Source organism: Macaca mulatta, chromosome 12 (genome assembly GCF_049350105.2).
Source record: "Macaca mulatta isolate MMU2019108-1 chromosome 12, T2T-MMU8v2.0, whole genome shotgun sequence".
Taxonomy (NCBI): Eukaryota; Metazoa; Chordata; class Mammalia; order Primates; family Cercopithecidae; genus Macaca; species Macaca mulatta.
Window position 1 is genome coordinate 102,124,032 of NC_133417.1, and position 17,042 is coordinate 102,141,073.

Consider the following 17,042-nt stretch of genomic DNA (forward strand, 5'->3'; position numbering starts at 1 on the left):
AAAATTCTGGGATTATAGGCATGAACCACTGCGCCCAATCTAAATGTGTTCTTTTTTAAAAGCACATATATTACCATATCACAAATTAGATTTTTAATATTTGGATAACGTATTTCAGTAACTGATTTCCATTGTAACCCCAGATACTTTATTTCATATATAGAGTTTAAGAACAGTGTCCTGAGAAACAGTGTGGAGCTTTCACCAGATACCAAGAGTCCATGGTATATAAAAGGTTAAGAGCCCTTTCCTGCTCCAGGATAACGGGGCCTGAGTGGCAAAACCACAGCATCTCTTACCAGAGTATTCACATCTTCAGTTTTATGGATGAGCATCCGGATCTCCTCTGGATCACCGCTGAAGATTGCCTGGACCAATGGTGGCTGCAAACACAAGAGAATGGGAATCAGAACTAAAATTAATACATCTGATCACATACAGATGCAGATGGTGAGAAGATCTGTTCCTTAAAAGTTTATTCAACCATTATCAGTTGGCAGACAAAGATGAATAAGACTCAGATGAACCCTTACGAGAAATCCAGTGGGAGAGATATTTACATAAAGAAATAATTATTATACCATCTGAAAGCCAGGCCAGATAGTCTCTAACCTGAACTATGAACTAAAGTGAATGTACCATGAACATCACCCATCATTGAAACTTTGATAGGCCCTTAAATCCCTGACAAGGAAACTAACAAATCTGTGGTTTTGTGTATACAATCCGTGTTATGAATTGAATCATATCCCCACCAAAATTCATATGTTGCAAGCCCTAATCCCCAACGCGACTGTATTTGGAGACAGGGCATTTAAGGAGATAATTCAGATTAAATGAGGTCATAAGGGTGTGGCCCTGATCTGATAGGACTGGTGTCCTTATAAGAAGAGGAAGAGACACCAGAGCTCACATTCTCGTTCTCTCTCTCTCTCTCTCTCCCCCTCCCCCTCTCGCCTCTCCCTCTCTCTTCTTCTCTCTCACACAGGAGGAAAGGCCATGTGAAGACACAGTGAGAAGGTGGCCGTTTGTAAGCCAGGAAGACAGGCCTCACCAGAAACTAACCCTGATCTTGGACTTCCAGCCTCCAGAACTGGGAGAACAAAAATTTCTGTTGTTTAAGCCACCCAGTCCACAGTATTTTGTTATGGGAGCCCGAGCAAACTAAAACAGGTCCCTGTGATTCCTCTACTTCTTTTAGACAATGTTCCTTGTTATCCTCAAATAATCCCATTCCTAGAGGATGCTAATGGCCATGTTTCTGGCCACCAGAACACTCTTGTGTCAGTATTTGGAAAACCCTTGAAATCATTCCCAAATGCCTCCCATAGCTTTAGCCAACAAGTACTATCTTAAACATGATTACATCTACTGCTTATTAAAAGTAAGTGGCATGATGGCAGGTCAAGGAAGAAGAGGGGGATGTTACCAAGCTCTTACTATTGAACTCATCTACATTAAACAAGACCCCAACATGCAGTAGAAGTAAACACAGTGATGTAAACACAGCCAAAAGAAGAGCTAGCTCCGCTTGGGTAGGAGGCTGGGTAAAGAAGACAAGTGTGTATCCAAAAAAGCTTAAGGAAGGCACCTTAATGAATAAGTATGAGTTGCTGACAGGGAAGGAAGACAGAGGGAGCACAGGTGTGCAAAGGTGTGGATGTGCATAGAACCTGATATGTTAGTGACCAGAGTGTAAGGTAAAAGAGGAACAGTGGCAGGCTTTGGAGTTGATGTTGGGCTTGCCCGTTTGGCAAAAAAATCCTATTCAAAGCCAGTCTCACACTTGCCAGCCACATGCAAAGCCCATTTCTACTTGCAACTTGGGGGTGAGCATGATGATCGCTGCCCAACCTCCTCATGGGATTGTTATTAGGATCAAATGAGGTAGTTCATGAGAAAATCTCCTGTAACCAGACAACCCTACATAGATGTGTTCATTAAGAAATGTTTCACGATGACAAGATGTAGTTGATAATTTTCTTTTAACCTTAAAATCCTTGGTAATTATGCACACACACACGCGTGTGCGCACACACACATACGCCTTCACTCAAACTTCTAGAAATACATTAGTCCTAGTAGTCAATTAGATGACAGCAGTTTCCCCAACGTGTCTGACCATAAGAATCACCGGAGATGCCTATTAAAACAATATTCCCAGATCCCTTTCCTAAGGATTTAATACATCTAGGGTGGGGACCTGCAAATCTAGATTTTAACAAGAACCCATCAATTCTTAGGAACTGGTGGCAAACACTGGTCTTAGGTGAAATCACTAGCGTCACATACCTTGACCTCTCCCTGTGATATGCTGTTGGGAATGTGAGTTGTCATTTTCCCCATAAACCCTCTTTTCTCTTTTTATCCTCCTGTTGGCTTTCTTACAGGTTATGTTGCTGTTTATTGCTAGTTTGGGGGACCAATATAAGTACTATCAGTAAGACAGAGTAAGATTCCTTGAGGAAACACTATGTAAAAATGTCAGATTGCAGAATGGATATTTCAATATGCCAGGAATTTGTCCATGGGTTTCTCCTCTGCCATAAAAATTCCCAGCAAATGAACACATATATCTTTTTTTCTTTCTCCAAAATACCCTCTCAATTCTGCTTCTTGACAAGGTGCATGGATAGTTTCTAAAATTGCCAACAATTAAGTAGCAGGAAAGACATCTTGAAAAGAGTACAACTTTACTGCTAGTTCAGTCTTAGCTACTTACTCTGCCTAAAGACAAGCAGATCCTTCCACACTCCCCCTAACTACCTGCTAACCAAGTCTCTGTTCGGGTTACATCTGCCCCGTGGCAAGGACCACATTTCACACAAGACACAGAGCCAGACACAAATTCAGGGTTTCAACAAAAAAATATTGACTCTTGTTTATCTGCTCCATAATTCTCCATCTGCTGTGCTCATGGCCAAATGCTCATGTGTGCATTTCTGCCTTTTTGGACCTTACGAGAAAACAAACAACAAACCTCCACAACCAGAGAGCGATAAGTAGAGGCAGTGTCTGACAAGACTTTCGTGTTAAATCAGGAGTGGTCAATCAACAGCTGAGCAGTTAAGATTCCAGGGAACAAACCCAACCCAGTAGTTAATGCACCACTACTTAAGTCATTTTACGGGAACATAATGAGGTGAGCAAAGTCTCCCAATCGCGAGTGTATGGAATACGTACATTCTGTTGCATTCACTCAGTCCTCACACTTCTGAAGAAAGGCAAGCATTCCAAGCTATGGCTGGAATGTTACCAAAGAGAGACACCCCAACAAAGCTTCCAGAGAAGGGCGCCAGCACCGTCCCTCAGCAGGGAGTGGTGCCTCTGGGACTATTGCTGCTAAAAGCTACTCTATAGAGAACTGTCAAGGCACAGACTCCCCAGGAACCATTAGGAAGAAGAGGCTGAGCTATCATTACAACTCTTCCAATACTGAAGTCACATATATGCATACATATGCTCCTAGGTACATATGCATACCTATCTATACTCAGGCATGCATGCATAGAGACACGTGTTGATTCATATACAAACCCCTTCCACTCCCCATGGAATAGAAAAGCAGCTGTTCTCCACATCCCAAAGTCTTGCCATATGGACATCTCTAGCCTCAGCTGTGCCATGTGGCTACTGTGACATCGCCTTCACAATTATGAATCTAAGCATCACGGGATTTCAAACTAGAATTTCACAGATAACGAGCTTTGCTTCAACTGAAGCTGTGGGTTTGTATGGATATAATTATTGAACTAAATTACCATGATTCTTGAGTAAGTAATATTTATTTTTTAAATATTATGACTGCTTACTTGTTTTTTCTCTCCACATTCCCAAAAACATTCCCAGAGAACACTTTGGCACTCCCTTTTGTTGGAATTTTAATGCGATCCTGCTGTTTTATTTTTCCCTAGGTAAACACTTAACTTAAGAAAAATATTGAGGAAAAGATATATCTAAATACCATCTCTGTTACATGATTTTTAAGGCAGAGAATATTCTAATTACAATATTCTTGCTCATAAGTATCAAGGACACATACTCTGTTGTTCATTAATTTTGCAACCATTATAACTTTTGCAGCTTTTGCCTTAATTTAAATAAGGCTTAGAAGCAAAGTCCTACCTGCACAAGAGCAGAGTCCCAGGCCTTGGCAGATACAGATATTTCCTTTTAAAGTTTCACACATTTTAGCGCTAGCATATATAACACAAGTGCTTTGTGTACAGTAGGGTACAGAGTTGAATAAACACAAAATTGTAACAAGGGTCAAAATTGAGAAAAACAAATAGCGGTAGGAAAAAAGGAGATTCAGATACCATGAAATCATTGATCATCATCCCCTAAAGAAGTTTAAATTCTTAAGAGAGGTATGCAGTCTTTTCAGCTTCAATTGCTAGAATTTTGTTAGCATGCTTAGCAGCTGCAAAATGATTGTCAGTGCTGCATATATTGGTGCAGTCCCTCTGGTAGATTCAGAAGACAGAAGGACACTTCCTGGGCCAAATTTACCAAAGGCACAAGTGGGATTTGTTGTTCAGATGGGACCTGTCCTTGCCTTAAAAATCACCAACAACTAGCCCTTTACCACCTTTCCAGGAGTGTTATCAGCCGCCTTCTAGAGGTGAATATCTGCCAAGCTGATGACACTTGACCCCTCTAAGATAGAAATGTGGAACAGAAAGGCCCCTTGATCTTATAAATTTTGTAGCTGACCTTGCTAACCCTTGGAACTGAAACCTAATCAGTCAAAAGCCACTTTCTCTACCCACATCCCCTATTGGCACATCCAATAAAATATTCTGTTTTTATTATCACCCTGAAAACAAACTGGGAAAATACCAGACTTCCAAAAATAAAATGCTAAATCAAATATGCACTAAGGATAGTTATTCTCAAACTTTGAAGTAGAGTCAAAATTCCACTAGGGGGAGCAAGATGGTAATTTGTTACCTGGGAGATAAAAGCAAAGGTTCAAGGGTGTGTAAATTAAGGAAGTTAGATAGTTGAAAAATCCACTTTATTAAAAACGTAAAAGAACTCAAGCTTCAGAAAGAGTTCTTGGTCATAAGTAAACATGCACACCATGCACATACTAAAACAAACAAACAAAAAAACACCAAACAGAAAATTTCCTATTGACCCCTGAGGGTTCAGGTTTTAGGAAATAAGAATAAAACTATCTAAAACCTAGGTGCTAAGGTATCATTTTCATCATTTGTAAAATCCAATTGAATTACTATGTCAATTCCACTAAAAAAAAAAAAATATGCTACTAATGTCATCAGATGCACCCTCCATTTAAGAATGAAGCCCATCATGGGTTCTACAAAGAGAGCCAAGCTAGTTTAGAGTATCCACTCCATCCGGCTATGAAGTCATCAATGCCCTCCCACATTCCGCAAAATCCCCTAATCAAACCACCATTTTGATTTTTGCTAAAACCACTGTAGAGTGTATTGCACTTTCCCTTTGTCAGAGTTGCATGCTCTGTACTAATGAATTGGCTTTGGAAGATAGGCAGAGTGACAGAGGGCTGTCATTGAGCATTGGTAACTACAGTCAATGGTAATAAGCCCAAGCAGCATCCAGGGATGCTCCCGCATTTCATTCCAGATCCTGGTGTGTTGCTTGTCTTTTTCTGATTAGATTGGAAAAATAAAGACTCCAAGTCTAAAAGAAAAACATTTTGCATTCCAATCAGAAATGGGTGTTGGGAATCAATAGCCAAGAAGGAAAAATTGATATTCTTAAACATCTGTCCCTCCTTGAGCATTCTGAGTACATACGTCATTAAAGTAAGATGGGAGTGTGTTATTAGTAGCTGATAGCTGATACAGCAATAATCTAGCCATATGAAGCCATCAACTTATATGAACAAGCTGAAACACTTCATTAGGTAACAACTGTTTTTTGTAGGAGGCAGTGCTTGCACTTTTGCGAAAGGATAATAAAAATTTGTTCAAGTCACTAGATTTAATGAACAAAACCTGCTAACTCAATTCATGTGAGTTCTGCTGTGTGATCTGCTGCAAGGATTTCATTGAGTTCTTCCTGAATATAGATCACCCTTTACTTGAGAAGTTCACTCCATCCCAGAAAGATAATGATCATCATAAAATCAAAATCTGTTCCTCTTAAGTACCATAAGAACAATAAAAAATACACTGAGTCCTTATAAATACATTTTTTAAAAAATTAGGGAGCAAGGCAGGACTGCACATCTGAAAATGTCTCCTACAGGCTATGCTGCAGAGTAAATACATATAATATTTTCCATTACTATTAAAAACAGAAAAAACATAAAATTCCATGTAATAGTCATACCCTCCCTCTAAGTAGCATATTTGTTAACTCTATATTTAACATTATAAAAAAAGAACTACATCTAATTAGAAAATGGAGAAAATTAATGTATTACCTAATCTTTTCCCAGTGAAAATAACACATGGGTACTGACTATGAAATAGTTACTCAAGGACCAACTACCCCAATTACCCAATTTCTGGAGCATTTAATCCTTTGTTGCTCCTTCCTTTCCTGAGATTCTCTTTGGGTGTTTCTCTGCTCTTTAATACCACTAGTTATCACCCTCACCCAATGGCCAACCCAAAGTAAAACGAAATTCAACTTTGTTACCAGTTACACACAAAAAGTTAGGCCAAAGGAAATGATGAAATAACAGTATCAGTTAAATTGAAATCTGGAGGCAATGTTAATTTTTATTGACCTCCTTTTTTTCCACAGCAGAAAGATTAATGCTATGGTATCAGACTGACCTACAATTAAATCCAAGCCATTTCCGTTTCAGTTTTCTCATCTCTAAGATGGGGTTACAATAGCCATTATAGATTTGTTTAAAAAATAACATAAAACATGCAACATCCCCAGCATGGGGCCAGATGCCTGATGTGCATGCAATGAAAATAGGGATGGTTGTTTACCTTGAGTTAACAAGCTCAAAAACCTTCATAGACAAGTACATTTATGTGCATCCTAAAAAAGGAAAAACGAGGAATCTTGAAAGATTTCCTAAAATATTACAGAGTAAATAAATCGAGTTAGGATTATAACCCACTCAACACCACCTCTAAAGCAGAGGGGCCCATCATAGTGGGAAAGAAGCTTTTACAGGCCCAGGAACAAAAATTAAACTGAGCATGACTTGGCCTTTGTTACACTGAGCAACCTCGAAAATGTCACAGTCTCTCTGTACTCAGAAGTCGAATCTATAAAGACAATAACTCACTGAACTAATAAATCATTTCTTGTTGACTAATCAAAAGGTAACTGCAAATATTCATGCCTGCTTGATGGGACCCAAGATTGCAATTTCACTACTTAAGGTTATCATAAACACATGTAGTTACACCTTTCTTCTGGATCTCCTGATGGACATAAAGGAAATGAATTCCCTGTTTGGAGCTGTGACAAAGTCTAACAATTTGTCTGTTAGTGACAAAGTTGAGACTAGAACTTAGTTTTCTTGATTCTTGCAACTCAGTACTTTCTCTCACATGTAATATGTATATAAAATTCATGATCAGAATTCGGCTTCAGTTTCAACATACCCCCTATGGAGAAATATTATACACTAAGGAAAAAGCTGCCATATATGAGATACATTCTCTCTCTATATATACACATACATACTTACACAAATAGTGGCCAAATGAATATATAGATAGATAGATATAGATATAGATATAGTTCCTTGCAACAAAATAGCTAACAATAAAATAATCTTACCAAAAGACAGAAAACAAAGGGCTACAGTCTTTCAAAGTTGAGGGGGCTCAGCATGGGTCTGAGTTACAAAAATGAAGAAGGTAGTCACTAAGCAAAATTTTGAAGGATGAGACTGGGGACTGGAGAGTAAATCTTTCATGTTGGAAAATAATAGAAAATGAAGTTAGAAAAATGAATAACTGGGTCGGGGGAGCATCACATCAGCATAAGGAGCTTTAACCTAATCTTTTTGGTGCGATCATAGCTCATTACCACCTCAAACTCTTGGACTCAAGCAATGCTCCCACCTCAGCCTCCCAAGTAGTTCAGACTACAGGTATAGGCTACTGTTATACCTGGCGAATTTTTAATTTTTTTTTTTTTTTTTGTGGAGACAGGGTCTTGCTATGTTGCCCAGGTTGGTCTTGAACCCCTGGCCTCAAGCAATTCTTCTGCCTTAGCCTCCCAGAGAGCTGGGATTACAGTCATGAGACACTGTACCCAGCCTTTACCTAATCTTATGGACAAACAGGAATGGGGGTCTTGAGCAAGAGAAAGGAATAGACTTTTCCCAAACATTTAATCTGGCCAAAGTGTACACTCAGTATTGGAGGAAAGATTGGAGTTACAGACCCAGTTAGAAGGCTGTTGCTACAATCCAAGCCATCACAGGGAAGAACTTTCCCATCTTTTTTTAATCACAGTCTCCCCAGGTGCTACTTACAGGGATACGGTGAAAACAACAGATACAGTTTTTGGTTCTTTGATGTCTGCTCTATTCCTGGATGCAATTTTGGCCCAGCATCTTGGCCACTTTCCTTCACTCTTTATATATAGCCCAAATCCCTTGCCTCTGAAACACTAATGTTTCCAGGTGAAACTGAGGTTACTTCCTTTAGTTCTGGAACACTTCCATTTTTTCCCCCACAGAACCTCTGCGGATGTAAGCTCTGTTTTGTCAGACTTGTCACTTGATCGCTGAATTTAAATCATAACATTTCAAAAATAGGCCACATCCATAAAGAGAAAGGCAAATCAAAACAAGGCAGACAGCCTTTGCCAAGTGCCATATTTCTATCAGGATCTGCTGCCAACTACCCACAGCTTTTTTCACTCTGTCTAGTTTCAAATGGCTTGAGATCAAACCTAAACTTTAGCTAAGATAATTAAATTGTGGTTGGGGAGTTAACTTTTAAAGAAAGCTAATTTGGGCAAAAGGACAATGGATCCAGGAGGTTAGTTCATACAGAATATTTAAATCTGTGTAATTTTAGTGAAACTAAAAGAACAACTATATATAATTCTGCAACAGTTTCCTGTTTTGAAAAATTGGTATAGCGGTTTTATTTCTCATCTTGGCTTGGGTTACATTCTTTGTATAACTGTATCTTATTGCATATTGAATTCATGTAGTTTCAAACATGAGAGGTGAATTTAATAATGTTAATCAATATAAACCACTTTAGTGAGCTTTGTGGGGAAAAAAGAAAAATGGCCAGAAGATGATTTTCAGGGTTGTAGGCATATTCAGTATAATGTATTTGTCTGCTCAAACAGAGACAGCAGTTCAGTTTCAGGGTGCACCCGGTATGTGCATCACTTATAAAAAAAAAAAAAGACAACAATAAAAAAGTATTCTTTATTTAAAAATAGCAGAAAATGATCCATAACTACAGAAATATCTTCTTGTAGTCGTAATTTTAATTTTTGAGAATCTCACAAATGGGAAGCTAAATAAAGCAATTCAAGTGTTCTTTAAAAACAACAACAAAATCAGCATGTGGAAATGAAAGGTATTCTCAGAAAGGTGGCAATCTCTTGCTATATTTGAGGAGGCTAGAACTACTGTATACAAGATATATGGATTAACTCAGTCACATTAAATCATTCATGATTCAGGCAACTCCAGATTGGGTTTGTCTAAAATCTGTTAGCACCTGGGTTCTTTCCAAACACCAGCAAGCAATTTTCACACAATCAGGCCTTTCCAAAGCCCATGACAATTTTCCTTTAAACCCTCTCCTTCCCTTCTACTGTTCTTTTCTTTGAATTCCACGTGCATTCTTGGAAAGACAGGGAGCAGTTAAACTCTCACCACCTCTCCACAGATGAGGGACTAGCGACATGTGCAAAACTGAGTCACCTTCGTGGCCCTGGCCATTCTGGCCATTGTCAATTTTTTTTTCCTAAGGCATCTTGTTACAGCAACCATTCTAAAATGTAAGGCAGTGGGTTGACCAGGATCTGAATTAGCTTCTGCCTCAGATGGCTGGAGGGTCCCCTACTCCCCTCCCAGCCAGAAATTCACATGGAATGAAAATCTATTAGAGAATCCCTTCAGTGTAGTCTTCCAGGAAGCATCTTCTCATTTCCCCACCCAAAATCATGGCAAGGACATCCAGTGACAGATGTCAAAGGGAAAGGATAAGGCAGCAGGAAGAGAGAGGAGCCTGAGAGACTGAAAAACATTCGATAATATAAAATGGGAAAGTCTGCAAAAAAAAACAAAAGAACAGTCATATCATATTTCCTTTCAGAGACACCAACCCAGTACATAGCTCCTTTATTTCTTTACACACTACCCCCTCCAACAAGGGATAAAAGATATGTTTTCTAAAACTTAATCTGGTACATTTCAGAAAACAGCATTCAATTCAACAAAGATGTATTAAGCATAAGACATTTACTGAGCATAAGAAATTCAGACACTGGGCAATTCCTCAAGGATCTAGAACTAGAAATACCATTTGACCCAGCCATCCCATTACTGGGTATATAACCAAAAGATTATAAATCATGCTGCTATAAAGACACATGCACACGTATGTTTATTGCGGTACTATTCACAATAGCAAAGACTTGGAACCAACCCAAATGTCCATCAGTGATAGACCGGATTAAGAAAATGTGGCACATATACACCATGGAATACTATGCAGCCATAAAAAAGGATGAGTTCATGTGCTTTGTAGGGACCTGGATGAAGCTGGAAACCATCATTCTCAGCAAACTATCACAAGGACAAAAAACCGAACACCACGTGTTCTCACTCATAGGTGGGAATTGAACAATGAGAACACTTGGACACAGGAAGGGGAACATCACACACCGGGGCCTGTTGTGGTGTGGGGGGAAGTGGGAGGGATAGCATTAGGAGATATACCTAATGTAAATGACGAGTTAATGGGTGTAACACACCAACATGGCACATGTATACATATGTAACAAACCTGCATGTTGTGCACATGTACCCTAGAACTTAAAGTGTAATAATAAATAAATAATTCAGACACTGGAGGCCAGGCACAGTGGCTCATGCCTGTAATCCCAATACTTTGGGAGGCCAAGGCAGGTGGATCACTTGAGTCCAGGAGTTTGAGACCGGCCTAGACAACATGGTGAAACCCCATCTCCACTGAAAATGCAAAAATCATCTGGGCATGGTGGTACACTCCTGTAGTCCCAGCTACTCTGGAGGCTGAGGTGGGAGAATCAACTGAGCCCAGGAAATTGAGGCTGCAGTGAGCCATGCTCACACCATTGTACTCCAGCCTGGGTGACAGAGTGAAATCCTGTCTCAAAAAAAAAGAAAGAAAAAGAAAAAGAAAGAAAGAAAATAAAAGAAAAAGAAAGAAATTCAGACACTGGAATGTCAGAGTCAGTCTCTCCCTTGATGAGGTTACCAAGGTGTAACAGGAAGTATGCAAATACACACAGCTGGAGTGTAAGCCACATGCTGCAGAATAAGTGCATGGAGAAGGGAGAGAAATTATACCTGGCCTCCTGAAAGATGCAGCCTCTGAAATGAATATTGAAGACTGCAGGGGATTTAAACAGGTAGTGATGGATGGAATGGTAAGGGACTGTCCCTTCTTCATATTCAGAAGGCTGTGAGCAGAAGCTGGGGAGCCTGAACATACACAGGGAACAGTTTCATTTGGCTGGAGCAGGGGAGAAGTGAGGTAAGCTTAGTAGACAGGTATCCTATCATGGAAGGTCTTGAATACCAAGCTAAGAAATTTGAGCTCTCTTCTGTAGAACTGGGGGAGCAGTGGGTGGTTTTTGAGCAGGGGAGTGACCTAAGATTTGTGCTTTAGAACAATCACTCTGGAAATGGACTGTACGATGACCTAGAGGAAAAGACTGGAGTGTCATAATGAGTTAGGAAACTGCAATAATAGTCTGCATAAAGGGCTCTGGGGATGGAGTACCACTCAGTTGTTACAGGAAGCATTCTTCTGGTGGTAATATGTGAATCTAGAAGGTAAATTTGGCCGGGCATGGTGGTTCACGTCTGTAATCCCACCACTTTGGGAGGCCGAGGCAGGTGGATCACCTGAGGTGGAGTTCAAGACCAGCCTGGCCAACATGGTGAAACCTCATCTCTACTAAAAATACAAAAAATTAGCCAGGCATGGCGGCATGCCCCTGTAATCCCAGCTACTCGGGAGGCTGAAGCAGGCAAATCACTTGAGCCCGGGAGGTGGAGGTTGCAGTGAACTGAGATCGTGCTACTGCACTCCAGCCTGGGCGGCAGAGCAAGACTCCATCTCGAAAAATAAAAATAAAATGTAAATCTGTCTCCACCTTTAATATAACAAGGGCTAGCCTCCTCAGGAGTGGCTGCCTAAGACTCTGACGAACTTCCTCCACAAGATACAGGGCTCGGGACCAACGCCAGCCCTACATCGGCGGAGGAGCACCGGAAGTTCTGCAGCGCTGGGTTTCTTTGCTCTTCCACCTATGCATGCTCCTTCTCTCCAGCGGCTTACCGAGCCTGGTTAGCTCTGAGACCGGAAGTTCTGAAGTCAGTTAGCATCCTACATCTGTACGACCTGCTGCTTCTCTCCCCACTCCACCACAGAAACCAGAGCCTCGAGGCTTTTAGTTTGGGTGCTGCCTTCACAGTTTAGGTTTTGGTAAAAAGAAAGCTTATCTTCCTGTCATGAGAAGAAAAAAAAAAATGTATCTTTAAGTAACGAGCTGAAAGAACAAAACAAGTATACCTAAGCCAAGTACATGCTGTCTTTATTTCTTTATTTCCACACTGAAATTTAGTCAGGGATAAAACTTACTTTTTTAATCACACGAAGTTTGAAAAATAGGAAGTACAATGGGAAACACCTAATGCATCAAAACCCCTATGCATTTTACCTTTCTTATGTTTGCTGGGTTTTAATCTTAGTAGGTTTCCTGTTGCAACAATACAAAAACAGATAAAGAAAAAACTTAATAACCTTTCCTACCACAAATGTGAACAGCCCGTGTTCTGGTTGGTAGGTACAGATACAGATATATGAGATTATCATTATTTATCATCACAAAATGGGATTTTACTATTTCCCCACACACATTTTTTTGAGACGCGGGTCTTGCTACGTTGCCCAGAGTGGTCTCAAATTCTTGGGCTCAAGTGATCCTCCCACCCAAGGATCTGTAATCCAAGTAGTCTATGCATACCACCAGGCCTGACTTATTTCCCTCTCTTACAATTTGCAAGAATAATGATGTACTGAGGACATCCCCCGAGTCAATAGCTACAGAATTAAATCATTTCTCTTAACTCTATATAATACTATTCCATTGTATGGATATACCATAACATATTCAATTATTCCCCTTTGAATGGGCATTTGGTTTGTTTCTAGTTTGTACCACAACAAACAAGCCTCTACCAGTGCTTATCCACATTGTGCAGAGAAGTGCTACCAGAGCCAAAAGCATTTTCTGAGTACCTACAATATGCTATTTTTATGAAATATACAAAAGAAATGTGTGACATAGTCCTTTCCTAAAAGAGTGCCAAATATAGCTGGGGAAATAAGCCTAACCCACACAAAACACTTAAACTGTGTAAGACAGTACTGAACCATGTTCTACAGACCTCATGCAAATGGATGCCAAGTTGTCCTTCTGCACAATGACAGATTGGAGAGGTAATCTGGAGGCCCCTTTAGCCATAATATTCTAGGAGCCTTCTCTGATTCAGAAAAGGGGAAGCATGAAAGGCTAAGAAGTCAGAGTGGTGTTTCTGGAGGAGGCAGGACTTGAACAAGGCCTGAACATGGTTTAGTTCGAGGGAGGAAAAAAAAATGTATTTTGGAATGACAAATGAGCCAGGGCACAGCACTGACTTTAGACATGTATATGTTCAGCAGAGTGACAATAAGCAGTTCCTTCTCCAAGTTACAGCATTTCTAAACACCGTCTTCTCATACTCCTCCCACCACCACCACCACCCACCAGCCTCTGCTTAAAGATATAAAAAATTCCCAAGCTTGGCTGCCGCAGAACATCACACTAACACTGATTTAAAATGCACTACTTCCAGACAGCGCGAGCTCGAAAATACCTCTAAATCTCTTCCCTCCCTGTCCTTCTCATGCCCTACCCTGCCCCCTGCCAAAACACATACAATGTTTGCTGCGTCCTTCAAACGACAGTAGTCATTTAAGCTGCTCCTGCCCATCTGGAAAATAATATGAATAACATGAAAGAAAGTCATAATGAAGTGACTGGAATTTAGCAACAAAAAAGACCTCAGTTCTTTTGATAATCAAAAACTGCTAAAATGTTGACATTGATAGTCATTGCTGTGTTGGTCTTTCACTCTATGTTGCAATAATATGTTTGCAACTTCTCCAAATCCATTTAAATGAAAATATTTAATAACAAGTTTTAAATTTTATCATTTGCTAAATACGATTTGAAGGCTGAGTGTATGTCCTGATATATATTATGCCTTGAGACTGAATATAAGTAGCTCTATGGAAAAGTTCTGAAAATGAATTAGGCATGAGTAAATTAATGTGCTTTTAGTCTCAAAGACTAGAGATTAAAAAGGCATGTGTAATTTTTAACTGAGAGGTGGTGCCACAGAGAAGTCCATGATTCTCTCTTTTTCACTACCCCTCCCAGCTTAAAATTAGCTTGCAGCGTGTTTTTTAAACATTAGGAAAACAAGATGCACTCCCAGGATGTTCATGTGAAGGACATGTGTGAAGACATAATCTTGATAGTCATATTACAGAAAATAAGGGAGTGAGTTACTGAGTTTTTAACAAGGAGAGTGAGTTACTGAGTTTAAATAAAACTTAATTTGCTGTGTGTTTTTATTTAGCTGAACTTTGAATGCCTGTGGCCTCCATGGCGCCAGGCAACCACAAAGGCAACTGAGGTCTGAGACAAGGCATCAAGGAGGTAGGGTCCTTTGCCCTCCTGTGGCCCAACTGACATAATTGAGGTTGGTTCCTTTTTTGGTATCCACACCCTCCTCTCCTCACCAACAATCCCCCTGACGTTGGCTCTGAATGATGTAGACCCCGTGAGTGTTGTTGCATGTTAAATCTAGATTTTGGAATCTGCACTGCACACCTTATGTCAAAACTCAGAGTTGTTGTGTTTATATTTTTGTTTTTGTGTTTTGTGTTTTTATTTTAGATGCAGGGGATACACGTGCCGGTTTGTTACACAGGTGTATTGTGTGATGCTAAGGTTTGGGCTTCTAATGATCCCGTCGCCCAAGTAGTGAACATAGTGCCCCATAGGTAGTTTTTCGACTCTTGCCCTCCTCCCACCCTGCCCCCTTTTGGGATTCACAGTGTTTACTATTCCCATCTTTGTGTCCTTGTGTACCCAATGCTCAGCTCCCACTTGTAAGAACATTCATAGCCATTGTTACCTCATCACCGTGTAACATTCCAGGGTTTAAAACACACAATATGATCACAGTTCTTTTGAGATCATGGTTGATTGTCCTGACAAAGGATAACTTTTGGCTGCCCCTCCGTCCACCCAGCGATAGAAGTGGACTTGGCAAAAGGCAGGTGGCCTGTGACAGCAGCGGCCTGCCCGGGCACGCAGAGGCTTGCTCTTGCTTTTAGAGTACTTGGTACATTTGGCACTGTGCAGCAACTTTTTGCTTCTTGAATTGTGACCAATCAAAAATGATGAAACAAGGCCATTGAGGGGAGTTGAAAGAAATTAACTGATGTGCCAGGAGTCCTGGTCTACCCTTGATCAGTAGGAGTTATATAACGGAGGGCAAGTCACAGAGCGGACAGAAACCTCTGTTTTCTTACCAGAAAAGATAGGTCCCAAATGATCGACTCCTCCAAGAACAAGGAAAAAGATGAGATTTTAGATGGGAAAAAAAAACCCAATAAGGGGTGGTCTAGGTGACTATAATATCACTCTGCCAGAACAGCTAGACAACCAAGCATGTTGCACACAGCAGGGGAAGTAGCAGGACCAAGCTGCTCAGAACTGGTCAGAGTAGTGGACAATTTTGTGCAGATCTTACAGGCTCTTTTTTGTTTTTTGTTTGTTTTGAGACGGTCTCGCTGTGTCCCCCAGGCTGGAGTACAGTGGCATAATCACAGTTCACTGCAACCTTGACTTCCCTGGGGTCAGGTGATCCTCCCCCATCAGCCTCCCAAGTAGCTTGGACTACAGGTGTGCACCACCACACCCAGTTAATTTTTTTAAAAAAATTTGTAGAGAGGGGGTCCTCGCCATGTTGGCCAGGCTGGTCTTGAACTCCTAGGCTCAAGTGATCCACCCGCCTTGGCCTCCTAAAGTGCTGGGATTACAGGTGTGAGCCACCATGCCTGGCCTTTTTTTTTTTTAAGACCTAAATGGACGTAGAAGAAATTCAGCTGATGGTTTTTGGCTGGATTGCATATCAAAATCCCCTGGGAAACTAGGTCCCACCCCAATAAGCCTGATGTAGTATCACGGATGCAAATCCTAGCACAAGTGCTTGCAAAGGCCCTCCAGGTGACTCATACAGCTTCAACACACATGCAGCACTGAATCTGATTCTTCATATCAACACCTTCGAAATCCTACTCCTTTGACCCCATCGTCCCTCTTCAGGGAGGCTGTCCTATAGAAATAATGAGATACACAGACAATTTTTGTATAAAGATGTTCACAGCAACACTATTTATGACAGGAAAAAATTAAAAGGGAACCAGTGTCAAAGCTAGGGAAATGATTAAGCAAATTATAATACATAAAACCAAAAGAGATATACAAATGGCCAAAAAGCACATGAAAAGATGCTTAACATCAGTCTTTAGAGAATATAAATCTCTAAGAACTATTTCACCATTTCTGGTGTGTGTGAGATACCATTTCACACACACTAGATGGCTAAAACAAAACAAACGAAACCCAGAAAATGGTGTTGGTAAGAATGTGAAGAAATTGGAACATTGCTGATTGGAATGTATAATAGTGCAGCTGTTGTGGAATTTTATTTAGCTATTTAGCTTGGTAGTTCCTCAATAAGTTAAACATAGAATTACCAT

At 40.4% G+C, this 17,042-nt stretch overlaps 1 protein-coding gene across 8 annotated transcripts in view; it reads right to left on the minus strand.

Moving 5' to 3' along the window:
- ANKRD44 (ankyrin repeat domain 44) overlaps positions 1-17,042 on the minus strand; it is a 346,068-nt gene that overhangs the window by 221,368 nt on the left and 107,658 nt on the right. For all 8 annotated transcript variants that reach the window (XM_077957343.1, XM_077957342.1, XM_077957341.1 and 5 more), the window contains exon 2: positions 300-383. In XM_077957343.1, the coding sequence (XP_077813469.1) occupies positions 300-335 (36 nt within the window). In that variant the 5' untranslated portion in view covers positions 336-383. The remainder of the gene's footprint in view (positions 1-299; positions 384-17,042) is intronic.